Consider the following 20,313-nt stretch of genomic DNA (forward strand, 5'->3'; position numbering starts at 1 on the left):
CCACCCACTTCCTCACCTGCTGTGTTGGGCAGGCTTCTAGGTGTGCCAAATAGAGGGCAAAAGAAGGCTGGGGGTCATGCCAGGCAGAGGGCAGGTCAAAGCAGCCACATCTGCCTTTTCTACTTGGGATACCTAAATGTCTGTGTCTAGGAATCTAGAATAAGGAGTGGCAGCCCCAGTTGTACATTTCCAGGGGATCATTTGGTACTGATTTCTCTTTCTTGACTGATTAGATCACACTAGCAGCCTGCTTGTCGTAGCTGGTTCTCAGGGGTGGCCAGATATTGTTTGGGGTGGTGGTAATGTGGTGGGAGGTGAGCAAAGTAATTCGAGGTTGCCTCTCATATATCGTATATACTCAACTATAAGTCAAGAACATGTTTTGGGGCCAAAATTATAGATTTTGATTGACCCGTGGATACGTTGAGGGTAAAACCTAGGGATATGAACCATGGATCTAATGGATGAAGGAAAGGAAAACAATACCAAAAAACTTCAAAAATTCTAGCAGGCATGTTTGTGCTCATACTAAAAGCTGGACAGATGAGAGAATAGAGAGGGGGAGGTCAATGCTTCCAGGACAGATTACACTTTTGCCTTTCACCAGGAGATGGTTCCTTTTTAAAATAAGAGTTAAAGTACAATATTTACATTGACCCAGGTCAATTTAGGTTTTTTGGGTCAATTTTTGACTAATTTTTTTAGATTTATATATGAGTATATGCAGTAGGCTTTCTAATATGATTTGAATGATGATTGTCAGTCTCCTTAAGTGTGTCTTCTGTGCTCACAGCCCTGTACAGTATTGCTCAGAAATAAAACTGATTGAGTTCTATTGTGTTCATTTCCCAGCACATATATATTAGATTGCAGTCTCAGTATGCCATCCCACTTAACAAAATACACATTTAAAAGGATATGTTTTAGGCATGAAAAAAATAAGAAAGACCCTAGAATCATGGTCTGAAATGAGTTAATGGGATCAAATCTGAAACTGCACCTCTCCATAATCCTACATCTGGATAAGAGTAGCAGGGCTTATATATGGCTTGGTTCCATAGGAGCACAGTGAATCTGGGTTCACATTTCACTGAATCCCAGCTTTAAAAAAAAAAAAAAACAACAAGTTTTTTATCCATATATCTATGCTGTTAGCCTCAAAATGTATGCACATAATACCTCTAAACTCTCAGCAGCCCAAAGGTTGGCTGAGTAAAGTGGCAGTGTTTTTATACTGGGTTTATGTGTGTTGCCTGTTCAGTACCTAGCAAGGCCAAACAATATAAAATTGTTTTGTTCATATGACACTCCTGTTTCTGCCTTCTGCATGCAGAATTTGGCTTTTGTGGACAGTGCATTTTTCTCTCTTTAAGACATCCAGTAATAGTAAAGTATAATAATACATCTTAACCAAGTGAGAATTATACAAGGAGAAAACTCCAGCACAAGTCCAAGTGTTATTTTCTCTTAGATCTAGTATCTTGCAAGTGCTGGATAATGTCAGAAGAGACAAGAGACAGTGGAACCCCTGATAGATCTCCTGAGTGTCTTTCTTTCTGCTCCATTTTGTTATTTCTCTTTTCTCCTTCATCTCCTATCTTCCCATTTTCTTTTTATTTCCTTTTAATTTTTCCCCATATCTCTTCCTTTTCTCTCCCCTGCTTTCCAAAGAGCGATGGATCGTCTGTGGACGTTCATATAAATATGGACCAGGCTCCCATACAGGTACAAGTGGGGCAGAAAAGCTGGAAGTGATTGGGTTAAGGAAGAGTGTGTGTGTGTGCGCGTGTGTGTGTGCTTTAGCTGTTCTGAAAGAAACTGAGGGGCCATAGGTCTCTCTCTCATATATATATATATATATATATATATATATATATATATATATGCGCATGCATACATTTCAGTAATGCTTGACATATTTTTGGGGTGGAGGTTGAATATGAAAAGAACAGCTCAACAAGTATTGGAAGATTATTTTTTTGGATGAAAATGCTGCATGCCCCCTTGTCACCATGGTCACTAGGTATTCTCACTGGACAATTCTAGTCACTGTCATCCAGAAAAGTAATATTCTCAGCTATGATGGGGATGATACATTCAACAGATCTTCAGAGGGATGCCTGTCCAAATATTCAGGGTATCTTAAATTGTTGTTCTCCTGCAGAGTCTGTGGGACAGGTTCTTTGGCCAAACAACAGTTCAGTGCTCCTTTTATTACACTCCAGTCACATATTTCCAAAATATGTCAAGAACTATTTTAAGTGAAAACTTCCATGAGACAGTATATATCACAAAGGGGTCACTTGCTAGTATGTGGCAGAACCTTTTCCTTCCCCAGTGCTGTAGGAGTCAGCTGAGTAGGTTTCTCTGTGTCTCTCACACACACATACTCACATGCAATTACTCCAGCTTCATTTAGGATCAGGCACCTTGCCTCATTACCCTTTTCTAGAGTGAGCTTGTGCTCTCCCTCTCCCAGCCATGTGAATTGATGTGGCCTAGCTTTTCATGATGCTCTCACCAAATAGGATCATAAATTCAGGAGGAAGCAGCAGGGAACAAATGCACCCAATTATCTCTTGTGGTGGCACAGGCCAGTGATTGGTAGTTCACCTCAATTTGGTTTAGTTGAGGTGAATGGGTACTGGTTCCGTATGTCTGCCCCCTAATAAGCAAATGATGGAGAAGACTAATGAAAGGTGTGGTTGGAGATACTGATTTGTGCAGGCAAGCCTGCCAGCCCAGAATACAGTTAGTTCCCTCCTTTGTCCAGTGCCTGCCTACTATATTACCAGCTAGTGCAGTATCTGTGAGGGCTACTGAAGGAAAAATGCCAGACACGTAATGGTGACGATTTATTTAAATTGTGTGCCACTCTTCATCATCAGAGCTTGAGGTGGCTAAAGTCTATTCAGAAACACAACCAACGATAACAAAAAGATCTAAAGTCACAAAACTAAGACTACAAGTTCTATATTTAAAGTTACAAATATCTAAAATCATTAATTAAAGTGCTTGCTAAAGTACAGTGGCTTGGATCCTGTTTGTGCAACAGACTATAGTACAAATGGTTTGACACTGTTGCCGCTTGCTTAATGAGGCCCACGAGATCTCATTGTGTAGACAGAAGTCTGGTTTTGCTGGTGACAGTTGCCACATGCAAAGTACTGAGTGTGGGGGCCCAGTGTTTACTATGGGGGCTTCTCTCTGCCTGTGTTTGGTAGGAAAGAAGCTAAAGAATTCTGAAACAACTTGATTATTTTCTGAATGTTTGTACAATTACCGTATACATTTGTCTATAAGTCTAAAAATTTATGCCCAAAATTTGACCCCAAAATCCCAGGTTGACTTATTTATGGGTCACTATGGTAATGTGATAGAAGCTCTTTCAGGTTTCCCCATGCAGTTTCTTTTTCTCTTGAGCCAAGCAGAAAAAGTCCTGGGTGACTGATTGATATTGTTGTTTGCTTAAGAGTCTGTCTCCTGGCCATGTGAAGGCTGAAACAAAAGCTGAACGCTGAAGCAAAAAGCCTCAATGAGAGTCCCTCTTGCTGCACACACACATACACACACTGTGCCTCCAAGTTTTACCCTTGACTTGTTCACAGGTCATGGCAAAATCTATAATTTTGTCCCCAAAACCTGCCATTGACTTATACATGAGGTTGACTTATAGTCAAGTATATACAGATATGCTTCACTGACATGTGAAAGGAAAATCATGGAGACAACTGCTTTTTAGTGCAAGAGGTTCCACTGCAGGAGTGCTATCACTGAGAAAGACCTGTCACATGTGTTAGTTTTAAGGGCCATTGTACACTGGGTAATTACAAATGGTAGTCTTGGAATATTCAGGAAGCTTTCCCCTTTTAAAAGAAAGACATGCATCACATGCTTTGCTTTTAACTCCTTAAAAAAGCTTTCCCTATGGAAAGGATGCAGATGATCAGAGCTGGACTGGATGGCCCTAGCGGTCTCTTCCAACTCTATGATTCTGTGATTCTATTCATTTTTAAGTAGCAGAATTTTTATTAAGAGACACTGGCAATTCTGCACATTTACTGCAGGAAGGAAAGGGTTTCACAGAAGTCTAACTGTCATATGACATGTAGGCAAAGGAATCTTTGAAGTTCAGATTCCCATTTGACAACTGAGTTGTCAAAAGGAGTCGTAGCAGACCTTCCAAAATCTTCATCAGAGGTTTTCTTGTTTAGGATCCATTGAAAAGAAAAGGGCATGTCAAGCACAAACCTGATCGCCCAGCTGCCCCTTCCTCTCCTGTTTATTTGGCAAAATTTGCTTTAAGAATATTCCAAAGGATGGTGTCTGAAGTGTATGGATCCACTTATTCTAGCTAGAGATACAATACATAGAGATGTACCATTTCTTGAAATCTTTGAAGCCATGGGAAAAAAGATATACCTTTTGAAAATTTTGGGGAAAACTGAAATACCTGCAGGGTTCACTTTGAAATCAAGCCCAGACTTATTTCACCACTTGAGCAACATGAAATGCATCATTTGTAATGTATGAGCTAAAACTGTAATCTTTGGAATTTATAAAATTTGAAAATAGAAAAAAGCCACAGCATTGTAAAAACCCAGCTCTGAATGTCACCATCCAAAAAGGAGAATGAAGGAAAGCAGATGCCACATACTTTATAATGAACATCATTTTATAATGAAGAGAGAGCAGAAGAGCCCCTTCCAACTTTGTGATACAGTGGGCCAGCATGGCCATGTGCCGTAATAAATTATTCGTATTTGATACAGTGGGAATATTTTGAGAGAAATGGTCTCATGCAATCATAATTTTAAGAACTAAGCTAGCAGCATATTTGGACATCAACTCAATAGTTGGAAATATTGAACTCTTTCTTTAATGCTTTATTTTCATTGGTAATGAGTCTTGCCCCTCATGCTCCTCTCATGAAGATAGCCACCTACCTCACAAGGTGCAAAAGCCCTTTGGGATTTGAGGTCTGTAATATGCACAGCCATTTTTTATCTTTCTCATTACATATAAAACATATATAATCCTTAGCATTTTGAGTGAATAAAACATTACCTTAGAAAACATGTCACTCATTCTGAAACAGAAAATATTTTCAGACTAATCTAGATAAATGTGCATTAAAATCTGTACAGTTGCCTCTTCATATCCACAGAGTCATTCATCCAAAGTCTGAAAATATTCAAAAATATATAAATTCCAAAAAGCAAACTTTGATTTTGCCATTTTATTATAAGGTGTACTGTATTACTATGCCATTGTATTTAGTAAGACTTAAGCATCCATGGATTTTGGTTTCCACAGGGGATTCTGGAACCAAACACCAGTGGATCCCAAGGGCCTACTTAATAAAACAGAACTGAAAAGGCAGTGTGAGGTTTCTACGTGAAACTCTGGTTTTAAAAATGGAGGAAACAAAGCATGAGTAGTCATGGAATACTTCATTGTAGGAAACAGTATTTTCATCTCCCAAGTTGAACTGTTTAAAAATAAAAGGCTGATAAAGACCTTGGAGTATAGTTTTGTAGGTCCTTGCTAGAGCAAGTGGTTCCTAACCCCTCTCTATGCCCCACACCCCTAAGAAATATTGGATTGATGTTTGCACTTTCTACAAAATGCCACATTTGAAGATGAAGAAGTGTAATTTCTCATTTTTGAACCACATATTGAGCCACATGCAATACTGAGAGTGAAGACATTCAAACAAATACACTTTTAACTCAGTGCATAAAATGCAAATCTAAATTGTGTATTCAGAAAAAATTGAGTGATGACTTGTTACTCAGCACTCTAGGACACAAGGTACTCTTTGCGCAACCCCTGAAATTCTGTCTCATGCCCCCCTGCAGGGTGTGGGCAACCCAGATTAGAAACCCCTGCTCTAGAGGAGGGTTTTGGATCACTACATCAGAGAAGGCTCTCCCCACTTGCTTTTGCTACCACCTTCCACTGTCTGTGGAATTGGATGGTGTGTGAATAGGAATAAAGAGACTAGAAAAGCTACTTTTTTAGATGACAAGTTGTGGAATCTCCTAGCCACTTGCTATGTTGGCTGGCAAATCTTAGAAATTGTAATCTCCAAAAGTAATTTTTTCAAGATGGCTTGGTGGGTTTTAGTGTTTGTTTAAGAAAGATTCTATGGTTCAGTGGTATTACTACTACTACTACTACTGTTTTCTTATATTCTGCCTTTCTCCCAGTATTCAAGGCGGCAAACAACAAATTTAAAATGATACAATTTTAAAACAGTACAACAATCTTAAAATATATCAATATAAAACTTAAAAACTAATTAAACAATTTTAGAAATTAAAACAGTAACAAATTAAAATATAACATGTTAAAAATACAGATCATTAAAATTTATATAGCACAATATTAAACTACCACAAATTATGCAGTTGAGTTTTCCGCATTTGGGGAAATCACAGGGGTCAGCACACCCAGAGTGCAGTGGATGAGCCTCACCCTGGGAAAACCACCTTTGTGCTCATGGTGTCTCTCCTGCATGCAGAGAGCACAGGTTCAATCCCTAGGATGGGTGACAAGTAGCAGTTGATGAGAGGCTGTCCCCCATACCAAGGACCCAGATGTGGTAGAAGGCATCTCTATCTGTAAAGGAATTCTCTGAAGGATTTTTTGTGGGGCAGGAGAAGAGTCATGGATTAATGTGACTTGGACTGAGTGGATTCTGTCTGACTACTGGTGGAGAGCTGGAGATGCTTAGTTCAGATCCCTATTTTTCACGTGGTCCTTTGAGGAAAGGGGAGGGCTGGGGATTGGTCCTGAAGAAGGCCTTGTAGGGTCATGGAGGGAGGCTGGCCTTGTAGGCTCATTGGTGTTGCCTAAGGTATGTTGTGAATGTGGGGGGATTCTGGTTCTGGCAAGATGGTCCCTTTGGTTTGATCTTCAGTATCTCTTATCCTGCTGTTATAGAGCGAGCCTCGTGTCCGTCTTGTGATGGCCCAGCATATGTTACGGGACATCCAGGGCATCCTGAACCGGCTAGAGGTGGGTGAAACTCTTTCTTTGTGTTGTTGAACTTGGATATAAAACAAAGGCGGGGTATAGACTGCTGCTTTGCGGCGGTCTCCCGCCGGTGCCATTTGCTCCACAAGGGAGCCGCAGCAGCCAAACCGCGCGGCTCCCGCGCGGAGCAAAAAGAAGCTCCATTTTGGAGCTTCTTTTTGCAGTGCCTTTATGACATCGCGAGGCGCCACTGGTGCATTCGCGACGTCATAGGCGTCGCAACACGTCTGGACGCTATGTGTCTAGTACGTAAACATGGCGGCCCCCATGTGGAAGGGATGCCGCCATGTTGTACGTATTCTATACGTACTAGGGTTAGGGGGGTGCAGAAGCACTGCCCCTTCCTAACCCTAGTACGTATAGAATACGTACTATATGGCGGTCTATATCCCGCCAATGCTTGGAAAAATTAGTTTTCAATCCTCCCTCCCCGACAACATGGCCAGAGTCTTGGTCCTGCAGCTGAACATGATAACTTTGCCAAACTCTGGCGGATAGAAGTGGATCAGAAATCTGTTGTAGGATTTGAAGGTTTTATGCCCATCCTTTTCTTTAGGGTCGTACTAACAGCCAGGCCCCATCAGGGTCAGAGGAAATGCCGTCCACCAGCCCCACTGAACAGGAGCCAATGGAAGGGGCTGAATCCGAGCCACCCAGTGAGCCCACTGTGGCAGAGGAGACTCCCCCATCTGGGACTGAACCGCCCCCTGCATCTGAACCTGCTGCACCCAAGTAAGCACACAATACTATGGGGAGAGAGCTGAGTTGGCACCAGCCTAGCAGCTGATTTCCAAGACCAGTGTCTTCTCCCTAGTTCGAGGTCACAATGGCTGTGGCTCTGTCTAGACAAGTAAGGTGGAGGGGTGAGGTGTTGAACCCCTGTGGGGTGTCATGGAATGCTGGGAGCACTAAAGAGGGGGCAAATGTGAAAAGAGTAGTGTATGAGCTGAACTTGAAAAGTTACTTTTGGGGATTGCTACTCTCAGAAATACCCAGGCAAGCATGGCCAGTGGAGGCAATGGACACAAAACCTCAAATTTAAACATGTTTCAAGTGATACTTATATTTCCAAGCTCAGACGTAAACCAAACCTCAGTGATGCTTGATTTTGTTTGGGTAAGTTTTCATGAAGTGACTTACAGGTAGCAGTTATTCTAAATTAACAGATGTTTATTATTTATTTATTACCGTATTTTCTGGCGTATAAGACGACTTTTTAACCCTCTAAAACTGCGTCAAAAGTCGGGGGTCGTCTTATATGCCGGGTTAAGCCCCGGCCACAGAGGCCACAAGAGAGCCCTGCAGCCCGGCACACTTACCTAGCCTGTTCCATGGCCCAGCGCATCCGCTGCCTTCCTCCTCCCACCTTTCAGGCCTCCAATAGCCCCTTGAAGCCTGCGCACGGCTGCCAGCTTCACAGGCCTCCGGAGGCCTCTTGAAGCTTGCACGCGTGCGCACGGCTGGCCACCAGCTTCACAGGCCTCTAGAGGCCTATTGAAGCCTGTGTGCGTGCGCACGGCCGGCTGCTGGCTTCACAGAAAGAGGGGTAGTCTTATACGTCAAGTATATCCCAAACTCTGTATTTTTACTGAAAAAGTTGAGGGTCATCTTTTATGCCCAGTCGTCTTATATGCCAGAAAATATGGTATGTTTGCAGCCTGGGTAACTTTTCTTGGGAGGGCTGGGAACCAGATTAATAGTTCCTTCCTTGGACTGAGATTCCCATTTACCATGCTAGTTGGGGAATTCTGAGGGTTGTAGTGCAAAAGTAGTGTTTCTACGCTCTCTGTCTGAGTGGAGGATCCAGAAAGGAGGCAGTGAAAGGAAGCACTGGAGTCAAAGTGAGGGCTAAGAGACCTTCTTTCTCTCCTGTCTCTGTCTTCTCCCACAGTCACCCCTCACCAAGTGAGTACGTGGAGATACTGGGGGAACTCCGTGGGGTGGAGAGCCGGCTCCAGCCCTTCCTGCAAAGATATGAGGAGATCCTAGGGACTGCTGGCACTGCAGATTACAACAACAATGTAAGGGGATACTCATCCTGGTATCATCTAGCAGCTTTTGGCATGGAAGTGATAGGTAGATTTGGAATAACCAGGTCCTTTCCAGCTGCCTGGAGAGGCCCATCTGTCATGGGGTTTCCTCTTCTAGATACCAATGCAGTTTGGTCTAGGAGAGATATGAGATTGACTTATAGTCGATGCATACATCTATATTTATTAAGTAAATATTTTAGAACTTATTCTTAAATAGACCCCCCCCAGTGGTTTCCTATTCAAAAACTAGTTAGGTCCACACTAGTTTAGCTTCACCAGTGCGTCAGCATTAGGCACTCCCAGTCCATTTATGAGTCCCAAATGCCTTGGTCATTTTAACATGAGTGCTGGACTCCCTTTGTCTCTGATCCCTTCTCCTTTTTGTTGCATCTCTTAGGTTGCAAGTAGTTCCTTTAGTAAGCTCCCTGTTCTACTTCTACAGTACTTAATAGTAAAATGTGTAAACTCACTAAAATAACATTTTAGCAACATTAGATGCAGGATTCACTCCAGAATGGGTGGAAATTTGGGGGTTTGATGGGGTTGAAGAAGTCTTGCTAGGGAATATCGTTTGCGTCAGTTTATTCTGTTTCCCTTTCTATCAGACTGAAGGCCGTGAAGAAGACCAGCGAATTATCAACCTTGTGGGGGAGTCTCTGCGCCTCCTAGGTAACACCTTTGTGGCGCTCTCTGACCTGCGCTGCAACCTCTCCTGTAATGCCCCCCGCCACCTCCATGTGGTGCGGCCCATGTCCCACTACACAGCCCCTATGGTGCTGCAGCAGGCTGCCATCCCTATCCAGGTAAGTGCCAGATACTTTGGTGTGGTGTGGCATCCTTTCTTAAGCAGAAACCCAGATCAGGTTGTGGCTATAGATTTCCAGCCTACAATAGTTTGGTCAGTGAGGAAGAAAGCTAAAGGGGTCCAGCCCTGTCTCACCAGCCTGTGACTTGCTCTCACTTCAGATTAATGTTGGAACAACAGTCACCATGACGGGTAATGGCTCTCGAACTACTCAGAGCAGCTCAGAAGCGTCCACAGCTTCCCAGACCTCTCCTCCTGCTCAGCCAGCCACTTCCAGTCCTACCGATGATGGCCATCCATCCGAGGGGTCTCCTCCTGCTGCCTCCTCCCCAGGGGTCACTACTACTCAGACGCAGGCCTCCCAGACAGGCCACCCACGTGTGATCCGCATCTCACACCAGACAGTGGAGCCCGTGGTTATGATGCACATGAATATACAGGGTGAGGAGACTTCGTGGCATCTGTATCTTGTGGGGGGGCACTATATGTGGGACTTGGGGGCTGGGGTGATGGGACCGAAACGTTTAACCTCTTAGCAGATGCCGGCACCCTTTCTGCATTCTTTGTGAGGGTGGGTGGGGATGGTTTGAACTGCTTAATTGCCTAGGGGGCTGGATGGGATACTGGTTGAAGGAGAAGGGCTGAGGGCTCCTTGTGATATTTCCAGACGTTGGGAATGCCCTGGCTGTAAAAATTGCCATGGGCCATTAACCCCTCCCAAAGGTGCTGAATGTTAGCATAGAAATTTCAAGTTCTGGTTTCACCTCAACATGAATCTGCTAAGTTGGTGTTAGGTAAGCTGTTCTCAGTTCTTGCAGAATCTTGCATGATGTTGTTGAACTGGCTGGCTTTTGTGGTCTCTTGTAACTCTGTGATCTGTAAAGTGGGCTGTGAATACTGAACTGCATTCTGGGTTTATTATTGAGTAGACTGAAACTGTGTGAGATGAAAGAGCATAAGAAATTCTCTGAGTGCTTTGAGGGTATCAATGCTTAGCACTCAGTCAGGACAAGAACATAAATGCAGGCCTGCTGGATCTGGCAGGGGCTCTCCCCAGCATCCTTGATGCCTGAGAAACTAGACAATTTCCAGGAACTCACCACCTGTAGTGTAAAACCTGTGGTTCCCATTTGTTCTCTGTCCTCCAGCACTTGCTTTTGTGCAATAGAACTGGCTTTGATTGAAGAGGTTCCATATAGCTTTGAGGATAGTGGATGGTGCCTTATACTGGATGTGACTTGCTCAGAATTTGCCAGTATTTCTTATGGACTCCACTCCAGGGAGCAGTCTTTCTTAGCTCCATCTGGAGAGGTTTGGGATTTAGTGTGGAATATTCTGCATGTAAAACCTTGTTTCTGCCTCTGAGCTATTGCCCTCTTTTATTGGAAGCTGTTTTCCCCCCTCTCCTTCTTAGATTCTGGTTCTCAGATGGGAGGGAGTAGCTCTAGTGGAGTGCCATCATCAGGAACTCCTGGGCCGGCTGGGCATCCTCAAGGAATGGGTAAGGAATGAGTGGGAACCTTAAAGTGGGCATGGGGGTGTTCTGGGTAGATAACTAGAGTATAGTACCATTATGGACTGGCAAATTTGTCAGTTTCAACTCCTGTAGTTAATTCCCTCCTGATTCTGTATTGAATTGCAAATGAAAATGCATACCTATCTTTGTACACATTTAGAAAAAAATATGCCCTTTTTTAGACATCTTTTGAAAAGCATCAATAGTCCTGTGCACATGTTTAACTACATTTTTTTTGTGAGTAATTTTGTCCCCATTGTATTATGCATCTTTCTGCCATGTGTGGCCATGTCACTACCTACCATGGCCGTGGGCTGTTAATTGATGGGCCTCTTGGTTTTACTCTTTTGTAGGTGGTGGTGCTCACATGCCCCTTCCTAGCCTCCCACCAGAGTTCATGCAAGCTGTGGCCCATCAGATCACACAGCAAGCCATGGCAGCTGCCGCCTCAGCTGCTGCAGGTAATAACTGGGGAGGCCACTGATTGTATCTGGAACACATCCAGGGCAAGTATACATGTTGTAGAAGGGGCTGTAGATTCTTTGGCTCACTTTCAGCACCCAGATTTTGAATGTGCTGGGTGTAGATTTACCACCTTCTGCTCTTCCTGTTTCTTAGGCCAACAAGTCCCAAGCTTCCAGTCCGCACCGACACGTGTTGTGATTGCCAGGCCCTCAACGCCTTCTGTGCGGCCCACTCACCCGGGGTCGCCTCAGGCACCAGGACAAGGGGTAGGGAGAACAGTTGCTGGAGATTGGGTGTGGCAGGGGCTCTTTTCCTAGTCTGTAGGACATTATTTCTTTTGAATCTGCCTCGTGTTCCCTTGCAGGGTCCCACTCTGGGTGGAAATGCTTCATTGGCCCAGATGATCAGTGGCCTGGTGGGGCAGCTCCTCATGCAGCCAGTCATTGTAGGTAGGTAATAAAATCCAAAGAGGGAAAAGTCACAAAGTGTTAGGTGACACTTCCATGAGGTTGAGGTGGTGCTGAGGATCACTTGGGTCATCTCATTGAGGCCAGAACTTAGAAGGAACTGCAAGGGCCATGTAGTCCAACTCCTTGCCACGAAGGAAGACACAACTAACTAAGTCTTTCCTGAAAGATGCCCATCCCACCTCTGTTTAAAGATCTCTAAGTTAGGAGAGTACATCACCTTCCAAGGCGCAGTCAGTTCCACTATCAAACAGCTCTTTACTGACAATTAGTTCTTCCTAATGTTTTTTCCTTGCTATTTGAATCCATTGGTTCATGTTCTAGTTTCTGGAGGAACAGAAAACAAGTTTGCTATGTCTACATCAGTGGTGGTTCATAGGGTTAACCCAAGGGTCTGGGTGAGGTATTTCTGGGAATTTGCCACATCTCAGTATGATTTAACAATTGGTTACCTGGAAGGAACCATTTTAAAAGCAGTCGACTGTTGTGGATTTAGTCTGGAAGGGAAGTGAGAAGTCTGAGGTTCCTTATGTTGAGTAAATGGGGCAATTTGAAGTGAGCCGTGGTAGAGTGGGAGTAGCCTTGTTTCCCTAGGTCTTTGCTGGCGATCATCTCCATATTTCTCTTCCAGCTCAGGGCAGTGGGGCATCCTCGTCGGCCTCTTCTTCTGCCAGCACCCAAGCTACCTTCAGCACCAGCAATTCCGCCTCTCCTCCTACTGCCTCAGCCAGTGCTGGTACAACCAACACAGCCACCACTGCAGCCGGGGGTAGCTCTGCTGGTGCCCCAGGAGGGCCCATCCCTTCTGGCCAGCCTCCTTCAGCAGGTGCTGAGCTCCAGTTATCCCAGCTGCTGGGGAACATTTTTGGAGCTGCAGGCTCCACCATGGCTGGTGTGGCTGGTGTGAGCTCCCCTACCATCACTGTGGCTATGCCAGGGGTACCTGCTTTCCTGCAAGGCATGACAGATTTCCTTCAGGTGAGCACTTAAAATCCTTCCATAGCATCTCTCCTGGGCATGTTGTCACCAGGCAGTTTTGGGATAGGGTAAGTGGGGGTTTCTTCCCATGGCCACATATATTTAATAAATCTGGTTGCACATTCTTTCCTACCCACCTTGGCAAGGCAGAACCATCCTGGAATCCTGCTACATAACATTATCCAAACGTCTCTTCCAATTTCTTACTCCTTCTTTTTTTTTTTTACTTCCCAGGCAACCCAGATGGGGGCAGCACCCCCACACCCTCCTGAACAGGCTCCACCACCTCCTCCCCAACCAGCAGCCTCTCCACCCCCACCACCTCCCCCTTCAGCTCCACAGAGTGGGCCAGAGACACCTTCAAGTGGTGCGGGAAGTGGTGGAGTTCGCGGTAGCACCTCAGCAGATGCTCCTCCTCCTGAGTTCTTCACTAGCGTAGTTCAGGGGGTACTGTCGTCCATGATGGGCTCACTCAGCGCCCAGCAGGGCTGCACTGAGAGCATTGCTGACTTCATCCAGCGTTTGAGTGGTACTAGCAACATCTTTGAGCCGGGCACAGAGGGGGCTCTGGGTAAGGAGCACTTTGATGTCAAGATGTGGGCTGCTTGCCAGGCTGGAAAAGGATTTTTCTGACCTTGATAATTCAGACGCCTCTCACTCCTGATTCCAGGATCCTTTTCTTCCCCAGGGGATTGAGATGCATCATATATTGGGCTTAGAGCTTGTAAAAGCCCCCCCCCCCCAAAAATCTCTCCTCCTGTTGGACTCTTTTTAAGTATCCCTCATTAAACAATTATAGGGGTATCCATGCTGGCCTTAAATAAAATCTGAAATGCACTTCACTGTGCTATTTTTATTAGGCCAGCCAAAAGGTGCAAAATACATCATGATTACTTTCTCAAGTAAAGGACAAAACTGTGATTTTTGCCATCTTTGCTTAATGAAGGTGATGGTTGGCATGATCTTTCTTCTGGACTCCTACATTTTTTCCACTGCCTCAGTACTCGGAAAGGGTAATGATTTCATGTTTGTTGCCATTGAATCTTCAAAATGTTTTGTTTTCACTGTAGTCATTTGAAGCAGTCTTGCCCAATGTTCCTAGTATCACAAATGGAAGGCTACTGATGGAGGGGTTGTGGAGGCATGTGAACTGCATATGAACTGCAGGCCCATATGTATCCCCTGACTTTTTTATGAGCCCCAGGACTCTCAATTCCTAAATCATTGCTTGAAAAATTTCCCCAATTCCTGAAATTACTGCAAAACTGCTAGAAAATGTAGTAGTTTTTGTAGGTTTTCCCCTGCATCCCTCTTATCCCACCAATCTTTGAAAGAATTGAAAAAAGGCAGTTGGAGAGGCTAGAATGAGTCCCTCTGCTTTCCTTCCACCCAAAAGTAAATATTCCCTGTGCCACCAGCCTTACAAGACTTGACTCCAGTAAGATTTTAATGCTTGTATTATTGTTTTTGTATTCCACCTTTAAAATAATTTTTAAATGGTTTTAATTTTATAGATTGATTAATTGGTTTTAAAAATGCATTCTGCATATGTTTTATTGATGCCTTACTGCTTTTTAAAAGTACATATTATACATTTTTTACTTATGGCTTTCTGTGTTTGAAATCTACTGGTTTCATATTCTGGAAGCTGCCTTGAATCTCAGTGTTGTGAATAAGGTGGGATGTAAGATGACTATGATAGTTGGCATCTTGTTGAGCAGTTATGAATGTGTGAGCTACACTTACACATTTGTAACTGCTCAGTATTCATGTTTAATATTGTGACACTGTTTCCACAATCACAGATCTCCTCCAAAACCAACCTCAATAGCAAGCAGCCACTCCAAGCAACAGAGGTCTGTTCTGTGGGTGATTGAGATGCAGCATGGTGATTCCTACCAGCAATCTGTGGTATGATAGTCAGAGACAATAGGTTCCCTGTCATAACTCCTTGTCACACTGCAGCTCATTGGTGAGAAGGGGCTAGAAAAGTCATCCATCAGCACCCCATCACCAGCAGACTAGACCTGTGACTCTTGGAGTGGCTGCTGGCTGTTAAAGGAAGGTTTAGACGGCTTGGATCAAAAGATGATGTATAGTTACAAACGTGTAATTGCGTCTTGTGATGTTGGGTATCAGCTGGTAGGCCATTTTTTACTCTCAAAAGGGAAACCAGTAGTGGTGCCAGCATAGAGGGAGTGTCAGAGTCATCCCCCCGGCTCCCTCTGTCATGCTAGGCATGTTTAGCCATGTTGTAGTCATGTTGGGAGATTTGCAGGGAGTTAAACATCTGCAGGAAATTATTGAGTGGGAAACAAGGTCCTGTAGCGCCTGGCTTTTGATGGGAATGGAATGTGAACTCTTTCTGGTTTTCTCCATGGTTAATTGAGTGTTAGATAGAGACATGGTATTATAGGGAGAGGGGATGACAAATGTCTTCTGTACCCAGCACAGTTGTCTACCCTGGCTAAGGGATTAATGCTTAACTTAAGGCCTCCCAATAATTAGCTCATAGCTGAAATGAAATGAGGAAGGGAGGTTCCTGGTTTTTACAGCTCGATCTGCTGGCTGCTCTACTCCCTTGCCTTGGTTTTCTGGAGGTGTCTCCATTGCCCTTGTGTGTTGCTTCCACACCTTGGCCGAAAGTGACACCATCCTCTTGTTGATCGTTGTTCCTTTTTTCCTGGCCAGGCAAGAGTGGCAGAATACTTTTCTTGCCTTAGAAATAAACCTTTGTACACAAAGGTCTCATGACTGCAGAGTCTCCTTTTCTCTGGTTGTTATTTCCTCCAGTGGTATTGGGCCAGCAGAAAGGTGCTGTGACAACCTTTGCCTGGCCCTTTGCAGTTACGACCTGACAGAAGAGTTATCCTTAAAATTTTAGGAAACAGACTTTTAGGAAAAACCATCCCAGGCCACAGTGTACAACAGTGAAATGATGAAACACAGTCCAGCAGTTATGAAACAATAATTAAATTTAAATATTAAAATGTAGACTTTGAAAGCAGCTGGTAATATACAAGGAGGATGATATTGTCCTAAGGTAGGTTAATTCTGGCCAAATTGTAGGAGGAAATGTTCATGGCTGCTTGACAGGCTGTTAGTGTTGGGGTTTGTGATGGGAACAACTGAAAGACAGTTGGGAGCACTTTTTTTTAAATCTCTGTGCCTTTCTCTTGCCAGGCTTCTTTGGAGACCTGCTGTCTTTGATCTGCCAGAACTTCTCCATGGTGGACATGGTGATGCTGCTGCACGGGCAGTTCCAGCCCCTGCAGCGGATCCAGCCCCAACTCAGCCGGTTCTTCCGGGAGGAATATCTGCATGGGCAGGAGCCCACTGAGCGCAATGTCCAGGTGAGAGAACTGTCTCCCAGCTCCTCCCCATTGCTTCCCTCCTTCTACTCACCTTGCATTGATAACAGGCCCATCTCTCTTCTGGCTTTTCCAGATGGCCACTTACAACTTGATTAACGGCTTGGAGGAGTACATTCGCGAGAGCTTTGTAAGTTTCACTCTTAACCCTTCCTTCATCATCTTCTATCATTTGCACAGTAACCATGTTTTGGGTTGGGAAAACAGGGTTAAACTCAGCTCTGTTTGCAGATTAGACCTGATAAGATTGACCCCAAACATCCTCAGGGATTTCTCGTTGATGCCACTGTGCTATCCTTGGAAGCATGTGCTGTTGGTGTAATATGTCTTTAAAGATCGGAAAAATGTTTAAAAATCTACAAAGGAGGAGATGCCACCACTATTCTGAACAGCTCTTACCAGCTGGCCTGCTCTTCAGGTGGATTTTTCCTTGCAATTCAAGAAGATTACTTCTCAGTTTAAGGTGTCACTGCCGAAATCTTCAAAAACAAGTGGTTTACAAATAGTTCATAAATAAATGAATCCTAGATACAGACCAAACTTTGTGGTTCATTTCCCCTCCCCCCTTTTCCCCCTCCTGTTTTCCTGCAGGCCTCTGTCCGCGTTCAAGATGGTGTCGATATCACCCGCACCAATTTGGAGTTCTTGCAGGAACAGTTCAACCGCATTGCTACGCACATTCTACACTGCACCGGTAAGACCATGGCAAAGTTGCTTTTTTTGGCCCACTGCTCCTACAATCCCTCAGTGATTAGGGGTTCTAGGATGTCTGTTCAATATTTTTTTCAATCTGGATAGAGGTGTTAACGTCCTCAGTCTCTCATTTGCGCCTTCTTTCTTTCCTTTCTAGATAATACCTTTGGATACCGGCTACTGGAGCTGTGTAACCAGGGCCTGTTTGAGTGCTTGGCACTGAACCTCTACTGCTTGCGGGGGGAGCAGGGCGCCCTGACAGCCGTCATCAATGATCGCATTGTGAGTGATGAGCCAGGACAGTGTGTTTATGCTCTCCTGCTATCTTTGCGCAGCGGGCTTTGGTTTAGGCTGCCAACTTTGGCAGAGGGAGATGCATTTACTGTACGTGTGGGAAGGTGAAGGCGCTTGAATCAGTTTCTAAGAGAGCAGAAAAGGGGAAGCTCTTGAGCGGTGGTGCCACTGGATGAAGCCATGACAGCTGTGGATATCTGGAATAATTGCACACCGAGGGCCCTTTCCTACTGCACTTACTGTGCTGTATTCCACTTGGGAGAGTACCACCATGGTGTACTAGCTTAAGTGTTGGACTACAGCTCTGGAGACCAGGGTTTGATTCCCTGCTCAGACATGAAACCCACTTGGCCAAGTCACATGCTCTCAGCCTCAGGGGAAGGCAATGGCAAATCTCCTCTGAACTAATCTTGTCAAGAAAGCCCCATGATAAGGGCCTTAAGGTTACCACAAGTTGGAAACTACTTGAAGGCATGTATCTACAATAATTCCACTTGAACTGCCAGGGCAAAATCTTATGGAATCCTGAAACTCTTTAACAGATAATTCCCCCTAAACTGCAAATCCAAAGATTACATAGGATGTTGCTTTGGCAGTAGAAGAGAAAACATAGCTCTATACAGTCCTCCCTTCCTTTACGCGGGGATCCATTCTGGACCCCCTACGTAAGGGGGAAATTGTGTATGCTCGCGCCCCATTGAAAATAATAGGGTGCATGCACGTGGCGCCATGGGGAGCGAATGCTGCAGGTGTGTAATACCATTCATTCACCGTATGCTGAAAGCTGCAGAAGGGAAGCCCGTGTATGGTGCAGGCTCACTGTAATTATTAGTGTGAATGGGCCCCACATCAATGAATGTTTTCTGTAAGTACAGCATGCCCGCATCCTACACGAGTGCACCATAACGGCTTTAACCTTCCACGGAAGGTTAAGCTGCCATAAAGAGAATGGTGCGCATGCCAAACGCAGGAACATTCCCCCATTGAAACAAATGGGGTTTGAGCTTACGTGTTTTTCCCCATATGCGGGGTGTGTGTGTGTCCGAACAGATCCCCATGTATGGGGAGGGTCCACTGGATGTGCGTGTTTGTTTATTGCACTTAAAACCTGTTTTTCTCCCAAGATGGTATGCTTATTTTGGGGTCTAGATAGGATGGGGGATGGCCCTGGTACCCATCGGGACTCGCTTTTCCAGCAGTGCACGCTTTCCCAGCAGTGCACACACCCTGCTCCCGCCACCACAGACAGTGGGCGCTCATCAATTGGCTGCAGCAGAGGGGAGTGGGGCATGTGCGTGCCAGGCCCCAAGGGCTGCTGGGAAAGCGAGTCCTGATGGCTGTTGGCGTCAATTACAGGCCCAGGCACTGGGGGGGGGGAAGGTGGGGGGGGGAGGGGGGGGGGGAAAGAAGGGGGGAAGCAAGGGGGGAATTTCACATAGTCAAGTCCCCTTGTCCCCAATGGTGCCATTGACTATTTGAGAAATTTCAGATCTGCGGGGGGGGGGGGGCTCGGAATGTATCCCCCGTGAGTCCGGAGGGACGAATGAATGTATATTCTATTCATCATAGTTGCACAAATGGCAATATAATTCTCACCATCATAGTAGATACAACACATTTTTGGGGAACCATAATCGATTTCTGCTTGACAGACACATATCATCTTTGAAGATTTATTATCAAGGTCACAACTTGATTCTTTCTGTGTCCCAGTCAGATCCCACTCCCACAGGTATGTAATAGTTAAACCTGTGACCTGATAGAATACTCCATAAGTGCACCTAAGGAAGTGGATTGATATCCACAGAAAATCATGGTTAAAATAAATCGGTCTCAAGAGTGCTGCTAGATTCATTCCTTCTCACTCCCCCTTTCCCCCTTATGAGGTATGTGAGGCATGACTGAGAACAATGCACATGGTGTCTTTCCCATTTGTTGTTTCACTGCTGGCTGGAGAGTTGAACCCAGGTCTCTCTTTTCAAAGTTCCAGCATACCCACTACTATGTAACCCTGGTTCTCAAAGCTTAACACAGATTTCTGAAAAATCTATGTTAAGTTTATATATATGGGCTTTTTCATAAAAATGCCCAGATGTAATCTCAGTAAAGCCAGTTAAATTTGGTTCATTGATAGCCCAGCTAAAAACTTCACTGGCTTTGCTGACATTATTTCTGGGTTTGGTGAAAACTGTTGGAATTGACTGTGAGCCTGGTTCTCCTTTGTGGTCCTGATGGCCTTTTTCCTTTCTCTCATTTTGGCCCATCCTGGCTTCAGAGGCGGATGTCGGCAGACATGAATCCCTCCTTGGTGAGCTGGCTCACTACCATGATGAGTATGCGCTTGCAGGTCATCCTGGAGCACATGCCTGTCACAGAGGAACAGATCCTGCACTATGTCCGCAGGGTTGGTGATCCTCCACAGGTAAGGCTTCTGGGCAGTTTGTGAAATCTCCAAGAGAGGAGGAAAGGCAAGGACTTTCTGATTGGCAGGGATGGCCAAACTCTGTTTCCTTAGAGACTGCTCTGTTAGGCAGATGGCAGACAGGTACAGGAGGTGAAGACACCCATGCTCCACTGCATGAGGCAGTGTTTCCCCACTCCTTTGAACAGTTTGGCTCTATAGTAAAACAAACATTGCTAGCCAGAAGGG

At 44.8% G+C, this 20,313-nt stretch overlaps 1 protein-coding gene and 1 non-coding gene across 8 annotated transcripts in view; one reads left to right on the forward strand and one right to left on the reverse strand.

Moving 5' to 3' along the window:
- Positions 1–20,313, forward strand: part of BAG6 (BAG cochaperone 6) — a 37,147-nt gene that overhangs the window by 11,725 nt on the left and 5,109 nt on the right. For 5 of the 7 annotated variants that reach the window (XM_042449986.1, XM_042449981.1, XM_042449984.1 and 2 more), the window contains exons 5-21: positions 1,672–1,725; positions 6,949–7,023; positions 7,598–7,773; positions 8,933–9,062; positions 9,680–9,877; positions 10,041–10,320; positions 11,294–11,380; positions 11,749–11,856; positions 12,014–12,126; positions 12,225–12,309; positions 12,959–13,305; positions 13,540–13,876; positions 16,489–16,658; positions 16,753–16,806; positions 17,268–17,370; positions 17,527–17,651; positions 19,939–20,085. In XM_042449986.1, coding sequence (XP_042305920.1) covers positions 1,672–1,725; positions 6,949–7,023; positions 7,598–7,773; positions 8,933–9,062; positions 9,680–9,877; positions 10,041–10,320; positions 11,294–11,380; positions 11,749–11,856; positions 12,014–12,126; positions 12,225–12,309; positions 12,959–13,305; positions 13,540–13,876; positions 16,489–16,658; positions 16,753–16,806; positions 17,268–17,370; positions 17,527–17,651; positions 19,939–20,085 — 2,589 coding nt within the window. The remainder of the gene's footprint in view (positions 1–1,671; positions 1,726–6,948; positions 7,024–7,597; positions 7,774–8,932; positions 9,063–9,679; positions 9,878–10,040; positions 10,321–11,293; positions 11,381–11,748; positions 11,857–12,013; positions 12,127–12,224; positions 12,310–12,958; positions 13,306–13,539; positions 13,877–16,488; positions 16,659–16,752; positions 16,807–17,267; positions 17,371–17,526; positions 17,652–19,938; positions 20,086–20,313) is intronic. The other 2 variants (XM_042449985.1, XM_042449988.1) reach the window with 1 other exon arrangement.
- LOC121924484 lies at positions 6,369–6,526 on the reverse strand. Its single transcript, XR_006102622.1, has one exon. It is a non-coding gene; the product is annotated as a U1 spliceosomal RNA (small nuclear RNA).

Source organism: Sceloporus undulatus, chromosome 2 (genome assembly GCF_019175285.1).
Source record: "Sceloporus undulatus isolate JIND9_A2432 ecotype Alabama chromosome 2, SceUnd_v1.1, whole genome shotgun sequence".
NCBI lineage: Eukaryota > Metazoa > Chordata > Lepidosauria > Squamata > Phrynosomatidae > Sceloporus > Sceloporus undulatus.